This window comes from Nicotiana tomentosiformis, chromosome 6 (genome assembly GCF_000390325.3).
Source record: "Nicotiana tomentosiformis chromosome 6, ASM39032v3, whole genome shotgun sequence".
NCBI lineage: Eukaryota > Viridiplantae > Streptophyta > Magnoliopsida > Solanales > Solanaceae > Nicotiana > Nicotiana tomentosiformis.
In genome coordinates, this window is record NC_090817.1 from 16,632,072 (window position 1) to 16,645,584 (window position 13,513).

General features: G+C 34.6%; 1 protein-coding gene across 1 annotated transcript; it reads left to right on the forward strand.

The window, feature by feature from the left end:
• The first annotated feature begins 1,838 nt into the window (after positions 1-1,838).
• LOC104095241 (aconitate hydratase, cytoplasmic-like) lies at positions 1,839-12,066 on the forward strand. The gene is made up of 20 exons (XM_009601324.4): positions 1,839-2,215; positions 3,021-3,125; positions 3,513-3,673; positions 3,759-3,851; positions 4,396-4,581; positions 4,822-4,983; positions 6,212-6,356; positions 6,451-6,593; positions 6,677-6,733; positions 6,930-7,009; positions 7,097-7,172; positions 7,420-7,605; positions 7,687-7,754; positions 7,847-7,965; positions 8,054-8,175; positions 8,768-8,866; positions 8,949-9,428; positions 9,599-9,697; positions 9,782-10,024; positions 11,552-12,066. Exons 1-20 carry the CDS (start codon positions 1,951-1,953, stop codon positions 11,618-11,620), a joined length of 2,958 nt encoding a protein of 985 aa, XP_009599619.1. The 5' UTR covers positions 1,839-1,950; the 3' UTR covers positions 11,621-12,066.
• Positions 12,067-13,513: the final 1,447 nt, after the last annotated feature.

Sequence of the window (13,513 nt, forward strand, 5' to 3'; positions counted from 1 at the left end):
TTTTCTAAATTATTATGTTATTTAATGTATTTTCAATTTTAATCTATGCCAGTTGCTAATTTATTAAATATTTATTTTTATGTTATTTAATGAACATTGTGTTATTTATTAACAACATATTATATCTAATATTTGCACTCTTCATTTTTGTGATAGTTATATTTTTTATTCAATTATAACTTATAATAATATTAACCTACAATTTTATATAAAAATAATATATACAAAAATTAATTTATAAAAATTATATACCAAAATTAAGATATAAAATTAATATTATCAAGATATTACATAAAAAATAATTAGGTGTATTAGGGACCTAAATGAAAAAAGTAAAATTTATAATATGTTAAATTAAAAATAATAAAAAATATTGATGAATAGTAATGGTGGTGATGAATATGTGTAACATTATTCCCACACCAAAATAGTATAAGAAATTGTGTTGGGTTGGAGTACCAACATACCAAATATTACATCATAACAGAAGTTGGTATAATATTTAGTATAAGGCCAAGTTTCTCCAATCCTAGAAGTATTTTTTTTTCCTTCAAAAATGTATTTTTTTTTTCAAAGTTGAAGTGTTTGCCCAAACTTTTGGGAGAAAAAAAAAAGTATTTTTGAGGAAAAGCAGAACCAGTTTTGGAGAAACAGAAAAAGTAGTCTTTCTCCAAAGTACTTTCTTGAAAAACACTTTTGAGAAAAATACACCTATAGCCTGTTTGGCCAAGCTGCAAAAATGAACTTATTTTGAGAAGTGTTTTTCTCAAAAGTACTTTTGGTGAGAAGTAGTTTGTGTTTGACTTATTAATTTGAAAAGCACCTCTGAGCAACAATTAGTGTTTGGTCAAACTTTTAAAAACTACTTATAATAGCCTATTTGGCCAAGTTTCTCCAATACTAGAAGTACTATTTTCTATAAAAACTTCAAAGTCGAAGTGTTTGGCCAAGCTTTTGGAAGGAAAAAAAGTGCTTTTGGAGAAGAAGACGCAGTTTTTGAGAAGTAGAAAAAAATAAATTCTCTTCAAAAGCACTATTTTGAAAAGCACTTTTGAGAAAAATACACTTAGAAATAATTTTTAAAAGTTTGGCCAAACACTAATTGCTGCTCAGAAATGCTTTTCAAATTATTTAGCCAAACACAAACTGATTCTCACCAAAAGTACTTTTGAGAAAAAACAATTCTCAAAATAAGTTGATTTTTGTAGTTTGGCCAAATAGGTAAGTGTGTTTTTCTCAAAAGTATTTTTTTAAAAAGTACTTTTGGAGAGAAGGTATTTTTTTATGCTTTTCCAAAAATGCTTATGGTTATCTTCAAAAATACTTTTTTTTACTTCCAAAAGTTTGGCCAAACAACTCAATTTTTGGAAAAAAAATACTTTTAACCCAAAATAAACTTGGTCAAATAACCTATTAGAAGTATTTTTTAAAAGTATATTAATTATTGCTCAAAAATATTTTTTAAATTAATTAACAAAAAATACTTTTCAAATTAAGCTTATTTTTGCAGTTTTACAAACAGACCGAGTACACACGCCTATGGGCTATACCTACTGCCCAACACCTACCTCATTTGCCCCTCCCAGTGTAGAAGGATAATAATTTTCATATATTCTATTTTTTAATCTTTTTTTTTCCTGTCAAATTATACGAACTCATCATCTTCATCCTCATCTCTTCACACGAGTCCTCACTCTTCCATATTTTCTAACAGCAAAATTTGCTGTTTTTCTTGTTCAAGCATAACGGCACACGACCCCAGGCCCGTCTTCACACGCCTACCCCTACTACCCAAGCCCAACAGTAACCCCCCCCCCCCCAACCCAAACCCAAACATCTTTCCACCAATACCCATTTGCCCCCACCTACCTAACTTGTCATTATTATTTGAATCTGATCTGCTGTATATACCCATTATACCAATATTATATATAGTAGCCATAGACAGTAATGTACAATTCTTCTTCTTCTGCTCTCTTCAAGCCGAGATTTTCCTCTTCGTCCATCTCTACAACTCTTTCTTCCTCTTCTTCTGCTTCTTTTTGCTCTTCTTCTTGTGTTTTCTCTAATCAGCAGCACCGTTCCTTGAACTTCTCCTCCGCCGTGCGATCGCTGCGGTGGAATTGGAAATCTCCGATCATTTTGAAAGCTCAGATCAGAACTACTGCCACTACTCCTGTTCTCAACAGTTTCCATCGAAAACTCTCCACCATGGGTACTTTTGTCATTTCACTGTTTTCATTGGATTTGCCGCTGAGATTATTCTCCTAATAATGTTTGTATGTTAACGTTGTAAAAACATTTCATTATTGTTCCGATGTATATATGAATCCTAAGCATAATGTTGTTTGTTAATTGAGCCTTAATTTAATGTCCTGAGTCCAAGTAGTAAAAAGTAAAAAAAGACCATTCATTGGATTGTTGTGACTATTCAGTCTTTTGTTGTTCCATTAAAAATAGATTGGATCCTCCCAGAGTTGGATCCAGGATTTGAACTTAACTTTATGGGTTTGGAATGACACTGACCCCACTGATCATTTGATTACTGACTTTGAAATTTAATATTTATGCATATATAGTAGATTTCTTAACACATATATAGTGTATGAACCAAAGGCTGAACTGTAACTCATACTTCACATCTGCACCTGGATCGTCGTGGTAATATTTTTGTTAAGGATATATCCACCACAAACTAGAAATAATTAAAACCTTTGGATTTTATTAAAATAGAAAAAGTGTGAACCAAATAATGTCTTTTTTATTTAGAAATACTTTTCAATGAAACCAAGGTAGGTGGACATTTGAATGAGACCAAGGTAGGTGGATATTTGAATGACAAGTGTTTAAGTTGACTCAAGATATTTATTCTTTTAATGTTTGTATTTTGTGTTGGGTACTTATTAAATGGTTAAGAATGTTTCTGATAATTGTCAAGAGCTGCTATCACTGAATGACTTGCTAGACTCGTGATCTGAAAAGTAAATCAAGAATCTAATACCGTGTCTCAATGGATTCAGCTGCAGAGAACCCATTTAAGGGAATCCTCACTGTTCTTCCCAAGCCTGGAGGTGGTGAATTCGGGAAGTACTATAGCCTACCTGCTCTGAATGATCCCCGAATTGGTAATTTCATCAGACCCTGATGTTTCTTATATATATAATAAACTGCTTTTGTATTTTTCGTGATGTGAATTACTAGCTTGTTCCGTTGCTTGAATTTGTCGTACTGTATCGTGGCACCTGTTGTCAATCTTACTTCTAAATTAATGCAATTTTATTTGATGACTAGAGTAATGTATTCCTTATTTGAGAATTATGGTTAATTCATTCGATGTATTCGTTCTCTAGGATTGGTAGTTTCTTTTTCCTCCTTTTTCTTTCTTTAGTTTTTCAAATTAACGACTTTCTATATTTTGCATTGTTGAAGTGCTTGATTTCTCATTCTTGTGTCCTCTCAGTAAATCTTGTTTTCTTATTTTTGACTTTTTCTTGGTTTCATCATTGAAACAGACAAGCTGCCATATTCTATTAGAATTCTTCTTGAATCAGCAATTCGTAATTGTGACAACTTTCAAGTGAAAAAGGAGGATGTTGAGAAGATTATTGACTGGGAAAATACTGCGCCGAAGCTAGTGGAGATACCGTTTAAGCCAGCCCGAGTCTTGCTGCAAGTACTGGCCTTTGGCTTGTTTCTGAATAAAAAAGAAAAAATGCAATTCGAGATGTAGCAGCTTAAATCTTAACTGTTTTTTGCAGGATTTTACTGGTGTACCAGCTGTTGTGGACCTTGCTTGCATGCGTGATGCCATGAACAAGCTTGGCAGTGATTCTGACAAGATTAATCCATTGGTATTCATTTCTTTTATGTTTAGTTGATGTTAGTAAAGTTTCTTAAACAGTGTGGTTAGTCACCTTCAATAGTAGATGTCGAAACAACTAAGGTGGTGTTTCGTTTCCTTCAAAATTTTGAAGAGGAGTTTTAACCCAAATCTTATTCAATTTTTTTGCAAGAACCGTCTTTCTTGCTGTTAGTTTGAAAAATTGTTTTTGCAAAAAAATTGATTTTTTTTTCCAAAACAGTTTTTTCAATATTTTTGAAGCAAACGGCACCTACATAATGCAGCGATGGCTTTTATAATTTGGATATATAATTATTGAATTTTTTTTTATTTTTTTACGCTTATGAATCAAGGACTTAGTCCAATCACTAATTATTACAAGTTTGAGGTCAATGGTTTCCACTAATAAGAAAATTCAGGTCGTTGTGAGTTGTGACAGTTCTTCTATTTGTTTTCTGTATCTTGAAGATTCATTGTCAGTTCTTCTATTGGTCTTTGAATAATTTCCATTTCATGGTAATATCTTATCCTTTTTTCATTGGGCATATTTTCAGGTGCCGGTAGATCTGGTAATTGATCATTCAGTTCAAGTTGACGTGGCAAGGTCAGAAAATGCTGTCCAGGCTAATATGGAACTGGAATTCCAAAGGAACAAGGAGAGATTCGCCTTTCTCAAGTGGGGTTCTAATGCTTTTCGCAACATGCTTGTTGTTCCACCAGGTTCTGGTATTGTTCATCAGGTATTGTACCTGAAAACTGAATGGGGCCAGTTGTACTGCAGTGCATATTTAATGTCACATCTGTGCTAGCCTGTATCTATTTTTAAGCTTCATTTCTTTATATTGTGTCCATTTGTTATCCTTCATCTGTAGAGGCAATGCATTGACACTTGGATTTACAACCTTATTTATCTCTCTGAAACATGAAAGAAGATGATATTCTGGAACTGATAATGGTTTTTGGTGCCATAATTTTGTTAGGTGAATCTTGAATACCTCGGAAGAGTCGTCTTCAACAGGGAAGGCTTGCTCTATCCTGATAGTGTTGTCGGAACAGATTCCCACACCACTATGATCGATGGGCTTGGAGTTGCTGGTTGGGGTGTTGGAGGTATTGAAGCAGAAGCTACAATGCTTGGTCAGGTATGTAACCATGAATGCCATAAGGAAAGTTTGTGTATTATGCTGAAATTTTGCAATATTCTTCTGTGCTTCAGTTAGTGATGTATTTGGAAGTTAGGCTTTCCTCTTTCCTTATCAACTGACCTCATATTATTTCTTTCAAATGAACAATTTTTCGTGTCCTCCTTGACCCAAATCTAACTCCTTTTGTTTTGGTCTGTTCTGAAAATTGTGCTCCTTTTTTATTTTCTTTTTTGATACCCGTGATGCCCGTTCCAGCTTGCGCACACCTCGACTAGTTCCACGGGGTACCTGCTATCTTCTACTAGTATAGGTACCGGGTAACTCTGTCCACCAAGTATATATGTAAATAAATATATACGTACCATTTGACATGATAAGTTTACACATTCATCTTTCTTTAAAAAGGTGTAATGTGAGTTCACTTAGTTTTACATGAACATAGTCAGCTCTCTTCCTAGAGTTTTCATCAAGCTGGAATGGGGGCTGATGCGTTCTTGTGTTCGTTTATCTCTTTTGAATAACATGTGATGTGTGCCCTTTGACTCGAAGAGAAGACAGACACCCCATTCTTGTGGCTCTGTTGTGCTTGCTTGATCTTTAGCTTTCTTTTCTTCTTTTAAATGCAATATCAGGATGCCCAATTGTGTCTAACTAATTCACACTAATTGTACTAAACAAATGATATTTATGCTGATGAAGTTTTCACTTTCAATGGTATTTTTCTAAGTTGCTCAGACAAGGGTGCGGGTGTCCGACACGGCTGCGGATCTAGAGGTCGGATCCTTCGAGATGTAAATTCTAAAATTCGGGGATACGGATCCTAGTACGGATATGGGTGCGGGGATCCGATTAAAAATAATTCAAAAATATAAAAATATCTCTAAATTATGTGAAATTTTGTTGAATCCTTACGTATAGCTTGTAAATTGTGAATTTTATTCTCAAGTTATAAATAAGTAAAGGATTGATTTCCTAGACAAGGTATGCTATTTTCTTCAAATTTACCCTAGTTTTGGTTATGATTTCGGGAATCAAATTGTATCTCGTCTCGAAGTTTTTCCGTCTGTCGTGGTCAAAGTACCCAAAATTGTTTGACCACATCGGGTACGGATCCCATACCCACACCCATATTAGTGTCACGTCGACACAGGTGCGGCACCTAAACTGCGGTGTCAGAGCAACTTAGGTATTTTCTTTCCTAATGCTACTGTCGTGATACTTGCAGCCAATGAGCATGGTGTTGCCTGGAGTTGTTGGGTTCAAGTTATCTGGAAAATTGCTCAGCGGTGTAACTGCCACTGACTTGGTGTTGACAGTCACTCAAATGCTGAGGAAGCATGGTGTTGTTGGGAAGTTTGTTGAATTCTATGGTAAATATGGGGAAACTGGACAAATTACTTACTAATAATTCCAAGAGGGCGAATAGGTTATCTAAAGACTTGACTGTGTTTAATTTTTCTTTAGGTGATGGAATGAGTGAACTATCATTGGCTGACAGAGCCACCATTGCAAACATGTCTCCTGAATATGGTGCTACAATGGGTTTCTTTCCTGTAGATCATGTTACATTGCAGTATCTGAAATTAACAGGGAGAAGTGATGAAACAGTAAGTGTTTAGATACTTGCAAGCGTTACATGTGAAGATGAGATATAAATTACTTTTATATTTTCTAACCCCTAAAATTTTAGGTGGAAATGATCGAAGCATATCTGCGCGCGAATAATATGTTTGTCGACTATAATGAGGTTGGTCTTCTTTGCTACCCTCAGCCACGAGTGTCTTTTATTAAGCACGGAAATCTCTCTTAGGGGATAAATAAAAGAATTTGGCTAGATATAATTATCCTTCTTTTTCCACTAGGCAGAAAGAAGATAACGCAAGATATAAGTTGTCTTTTTTCTTTACAAATTTCTAAAGAACTTGTCACATTCCTGATTTCAGCCTCAACATGAGAAAGTGTACTCTGCTTCGTTGCACCTAGACCTTGCTGACGTTGAGCCATGTGTCTCAGGGCCAAAAAGGTATATTTTTTGTCTTTGGTAAACAACTTATTAAATGTGAGAAACATTGTTACAACCATGTGATGTATATTTCCTTTTCCTTGACAGACCTCATGACCGCGTGCCTTTGAAAGAAATGAAGCCTGACTGGCACTCTTGCCTTGATAATAAGGTTGGATTCAAGGTGAGCAACTACTCTGTACTACTTTAACCATCGACTCTCCTCATGATATGTGATCTTGCAACTCAAACTAATCTAGTTGGGTGGCCTTTTCAGTGCTACAGAAATAGTTAAGCAGCTTTTCTATTACAAACAAAAATAAAGCATAACTTTACTAAGTAATTTTAAATAGTTGATTGATTATTTGAGTAATGGAATCGATCTTTCATGCAGTTTTAATTTGTGGTCTTTTTTCGCTTATTCACTGTAGGGATTTGCTGTGCCAAAAGATGCACAGGAAAAAGTGGTAAAGTTTTCTTTCCATGGACAAGATGCAGAGCTCAAGCATGGAAGTGTTGTGATTGCTGCTATTACAAGTTGCACTAATACATCAAATCCCAGTGTTATGCTAGGAGCAGCCCTTGTTGCAAAAAAGGCTTGCGACCTGGGTCTGCATGTCAGTTTTTTCCCTATATATCTTGTTTTTCTTCAATGGTTTCTTCATATTTTGTTAATATCATTCCTTGTTGATATCCAGATTAAGCCATGGGTTAAAACAAGTCTTGCTCCTGGCTCCGGTGTAGTTACAAAATATTTACTCCAGAGGTATTCTTTGTAATTTCTCAGATGAAGTTTCTTCTTATCCATTCCTTCGTGCTGACTATATATGTGAAAATGTGGTATTTGTTGTGAAACAGTGGGCTGCAGAAGTATTTGAATCAGCAGGGTTTCCATATTGTTGGATATGGCTGCACAACTTGTATTGGGAATTCGGGGGATTTGGATGAATCAGTTGCTTCTGCTATATCAGAAAATGGTAAACTCCTTATGATTGCTTCTATTTAGCGATGACATTGTCTAGTCTGTCTTCCAGGTGATTATTTGACTTATTGTTGTATCTGTAGACATTGTTGCTGCTGCTGTACTCTCTGGAAATCGAAACTTTGAGGGGCGTGTTCATCCCTTGACGAGAGCAAACTACCTTGCTTCACCTCCTTTGGTGGTTGCCTATGCACTCGCTGGCACTGTAAGTAATTGCACAAAATTTTATTGTTTATCCTGGGGTTTGCTTCTGGCATATATTATATACTTTATAGATGTAAAAAGGTAGTGAAGACATACTTCTAATGAACAAATAAGATGAAAATCCTGATATTGGAAATGTTGATTCAGATAAGTCATATTAGACGAGTTGAGTTTGGAATGTCAGTTTATATTTAGTTAAAATTCATACATGCTGAGTTTTTATCAAGTTAGCCTTGTTTGAGAAAAGCTGTCAAAGTGATGGAAATATAAGATAAATGAGGTATCATTGGAAAATCGTGTTAAGTGCAACTACTTAATGAACCAGGTTGGTGCCAAATAGGAATTGTGAAAGCCAGAAGGTGAACAATTTTGGTATTTACGCATTAGAGCCCTCTTTTGGCATGTTGTATTAAATGATCCATCTCGGCCACTGTCCCTGCCATCTCACATAAATTGGACCATTAATCACAATGGCTAAATGTGTATAGTTCTGAGTCCTGACATGCGGAGGTTAGGTCTGTAGTGTATCATATGATGTCATCATATACAGCCCATGCTGCTGGACGCTGACTGAAAATTATAAATATTTATAGGTTGATATCGACTTTGAGAAAGAGCCAATTGGAGTGGGAAATGATGGTAAGAATGTCTACTTCAAGGATATTTGGCCATCAACTGAAGAAATTGCTGAGGTATGTAGTTTACTTATGTCCTTTGTATACCTACAATTGATGAAGAAAATAGTAAACTGAGCATGTGATCTTTCCTTGTTAGGTTGTTCAATCAAGTGTATTGCCAGACATGTTCAAGAGTACCTATGAAGCTATTACAAAGGGGAATAATATGTGGAATCAATTATCAGTACCAGCTGCTAAGCTCTACTCATGGGAGCCTAGTTCTACATACATTCACGAGCCACCGTATTTCAAGGATATGACAATGGATCCCCCCGGGCCCCACGGTGTGAAGGATGCTTATTGCTTGCTGAACTTTGGTGATAGTATTACCACAGATCACATTTCACCAGCTGGAAGCATCCACAAAGATAGTCCTGCCGCTAAGTACCTTAATGAGCGGGGGGTTGATCGCAGGGACTTCAACTCATATGGTAGCCGTCGTGGTAATGATGAAATTATGGCTAGGGGTACTTTCGCCAACATCCGCATTGTAAACAAGCTGTTAAATGGGGAAGTTGGCCCAAAGACAATTCACATTCCCACAGGAGAGAAACTCTCTGTGTTTGATGCTGCAATGGTACTTTCCTTTGTGTTTGCTTATGTTACCATTGTGCCTTCTTCCCTATACAGATTCTGTAGACATTGAGATTAGTCCCCATAACGCATTTCAATATTAGTGACAGCATAGTTGACGCTTCAGAGATTTGCTAGGTTATGCTAACATTTCCTAATACACGATACTTTTAGAAATACAAGTCTGCTGGACAAGACACTATAATCTTGGCTGGAGCTGAATATGGAAGTGGAAGCTCCCGAGATTGGGCTGCTAAGGGCCCCATGTTGTTGGTGTGTTTTCAACATTTCTGCTTGATTTTGATCTCTTCCTGTTTCTATCATATAGGATTTCTAATGAAAAAAACTGTTTGATAGGGAGTTAAAGCTGTAATTGCTAAAAGCTTTGAGAGGATTCACCGTAGCAACTTGGTAGGAATGGGAATTGTGCCTCTATGTTTCAAGGCTGGTGAGGATGCAGAAACACATGGGTTGACAGGTCATGAGCGATATACCATTGATCTCCCCAAAAACATTAGTGAGATCCGCCCAGGTCAAGATGTTACTGTACGAACAGACACTGGAAAATCTTTCACTTGCATAGTACGCTTCGACACTGAGGTATATTCCACTTTCTATTGTTTTTTAGTTATATGCTCTCATGGTATTTAATTGTGTGAAAGATGCTGATTTGACAATTTAATTTCAAGAGGGTGTTACTGTCCATATGACTTTCTTGTACACTTTACTGGATCTGAAATTAAATAATTAAAGCTGTGCTACTGTAGAAAATAAATAGAGGAAAAAAAAGAACATGGAACGGCTCATGACCAGACGAGGTAAAAATGGGTAAACGACTTAGTGAGCATAAAAAGAGGAATTAAATATATTGTAAATGCCAACTTTGGATACACATGATTAGATAAAATGTGATAATTATATTGTTTCTTTCATAAAGTACCAAGAGCTAATCTATAGAACCCAGTAGCTTTGGCCCAGACCCCTATATTATATTTGGCCTACATGATTAGATAAAATGTGATAATTATATTGTTTCTTTCATAAAGTACCAGGAGCGAATCTACAGAACCCAGTAGCTTTGGCCCAGACCCCTATATTTGTGTTAAAAAAATCACGTTAATTTATTTAAATAATCTATCCAAAACCTAGTAAGCGGCAATATTACGTTTGGTTGGGGTGAGAAGGGAAAGTGTGGGAGGCAGGGAAATAAGAAAAGGAGTGATTAGGCGTAGGTTTACTTTGATAAGGAAGTTAATATGGAGGTTATCCAAAAGCTTTTCCAACCCCATGAATAAGGCTTACGTTTACTTTGATCAAGTGTATTATGTATATGAATAATGTAGGCATAAGACATGTCTCTCGCATTGCCATAGTTCTTTCTCCCGTGTCTTTACTTCTCATGCCAACCATACCAAACAACCAAAGTGAATCATTAATATTTTATGTGAAAAAGTAAAAAGTTAGTTCCTCTACTTTTACCTTCCCCTACCCTTTGCAACCAAAAATGTAGAACATTGAAAGTGTGGATGACTGTCTAGTACTTTGGTAATTGTGTATTCCAAAGTAAAATTTACACAAGTATTGTGAATTTGTCTTGTGCACCTAAAATCATATTCGTGTTTTTGCACAAGTAATTTAGTCTTGTGTGTTCCGAAGTTAAATTTACAGGAGGGTTTTGAATTTATCTTGTGCACCTAAAATCATACATGTTCATTAACAGGACACTACGATAATGAATGTCAGAATTAGACTAGTTAGAAACTTTACATGTAGTTGTTTAGAGTGCATGCTTGGTACTGATGTTGAAATTAACTTCTGCATCTGCAATTGCTACTCAACAGTTAAATGACATAATGAGATGCAAGTAAAAACATACATAAAAGAATAGAAGAAGAAAGTTTCATCACGATCTAGAAAGAAGATAATGTATATTTACTATATACATACTCAAAGAACACAGAGATGCGAATTGAGAGATGGTCTCGATATCTCCTGCGTGCGTGTCACACTTTCAAATTTAATGAAGCTCCTACTCAGATGTGCTGTGCATTTGTAGCATGTATAATATATAGGAGGATATTCCTCTCCTGTTTAACTTTGTATCGGCGCTTTGATTTCTTTTTACAGGTAGAATTGGCTTATTTCAACCATGGAGGCATTCTCCCATACGTCATTCGACAGTTGATTCAGCCATGAAAGGCTACATTGGTTACTTAGCTACCTTTATCAGACAGCTGCTTAGTTGTGGGAGGAGGATAAAGAAGGAAGAAAAGAGTTTCTCTACGGCGAAAATTGATATGGGAATAATGGATTTTGAAACTTTTAATGTCCCTTTTGTTGGGCAAGGTTATTTTTGTTACTTATGTTAAGCGTTGTCGAGCTAATCTTTAAGCAATGAATAGCAGCACACCATCTTTTTTTGGGAATAAAATTTCTAGTATTTGTTAGTCATCTGGTGGAATTTGTCCCATTTAAAGAAATCCTTACTGTCTGTGTTAAGTTTTATTATGTATTTATCCTGCAAAATGGAAGCTGCTTGTATTTTTCTTTTTGTTAACTGGAAAGCTATTTGTACTTTGTAGCTTTATAGTGTAATCTATATACAGTTAACCCTCCATATAACAATTTCGTTTGTTTCAATATTTTTTGATTTTTATAGTGAATGATTGTTATACACATATAATAACATTTGACGTTTAAATATTTTTTGGCTGTTATAGATAAAAAATAATTATTTTTCTTTTTTTCATGTTACATATAAAAAACAAGAAAATTATTCAAATTTAAAATCTCAAAAGATATGCATATTTAAATATTGAAGAAAGCTAATATATTATTAATAAATTTATAATTAAAAATATAAAGATTTAAACTCTAAGACCTAAAAAATAAAAAATTTCAAGATTGACGGAAGAACTTTGTAGTTGTAGCATGCTTCGTAGACTTTATTTTCTTACTAGCGTTGTAATGCTTGAATTGACGAAGATTCGTGTCTAAATTTTCAGCAAAAAGATATCCAATAGTTTTTTCTTGAAGACAATCTAAGAGCTTAACAGTTAAATTCTCTAAATATTTTTTGAAATTTGTCCAATGAAAAATATATCATGTGCAAATCTTCAAATCTTATATCTTATGCAAGATATAAACTTTATTCAATGAAAAATATTTTGTGCATATTTTTAGAATTATTATTAGTAATATTAAGATTCTACATGGTTGTTATAGAGAGGTAATCTGCAAAGAGCGTTCTGCTATAAATATGGTTATTATTGTTATAAGTAAAAAGTTGTTATAGGAAGGTAAAATATAACTTAAAAAATCGATTCTGAGGAAAATTTGACTTTTATAGTAAATAGTTATTATATAAGGATGCTGTCATAGAGAGATCTGACTGTATAAAATTCTGTCCTTTTGTTATCAACGTCAATTTTCAATTTTGAGCTGAAATTCGTTACTTCCTTTTCCTTGTTTGGCTGTAAAAATTATAGATGATTCATTTATGTGCCGGTGGAAGGTAGTGTCCTGTGGAATAATTGAGGTGAGGGGTCTATTATGTTGGTTATGAGTTCACGAGAATCTAGTAACTTTTACACAAACCTTGCACATATACATTAAAAAAATTACTAAATATTTATAAATATAACTATGGACTCAATTATTATTGTCGTATTAACTTGATTTTATTATAAGAACCTATAAACATAAAATCTTGAATTTGTCTCTGGGTTGTGCGAATATCGTATTAAAAGAAATACTATAGATGATTCATTAGACTTGGGATGACTGTATGTACATTGTTTGGCTCCATTGAGCAAAAATTGAAGAATGATTTGGCAGTTTACCATTCTAAACGAAGATTGCATTATAACCCTCATAGCCAGAATGGAAGGACGTTGAACATAAACTGAAATAATAAGCAAATAAATAAATATATGATTGCTTTCTACACTCTACTTAAAAAATGGAATAATCATTCTGCTGCTCCCACCTAAAAGTATAAAACAATGTGGCCTTAATTTCCGCCAAAACAATACTTATTTGTTTATTCTACTTCAAGTATAGAGTTTAAGACTTTTAAGTGCCAAGATG

What these genes read in the sequence shown, in the direction of transcription:
- LOC104095241 (XM_009601324.4), top strand. Translation starts at nt 1,951, where the DNA reads ATGTACAATTCTTCTTCTTCTGCTCTCTTCAAGCCGAGATTTTCCTCT. An exon ending in CCTATGCACTCGCTGGCACT is followed by an intron (nt 8,176 to 8,767) that starts GTAAGTAATTGC and finishes AAATATTTATAG; the next exon opens with GTTGATATCGACTTTGAGAA. An exon ending in CTAAGGGCCCCATGTTGTTG is followed by an intron (nt 9,698 to 9,781) that starts GTGTGTTTTCAA and finishes ACTGTTTGATAG; the next exon opens with GGAGTTAAAGCTGTAATTGC.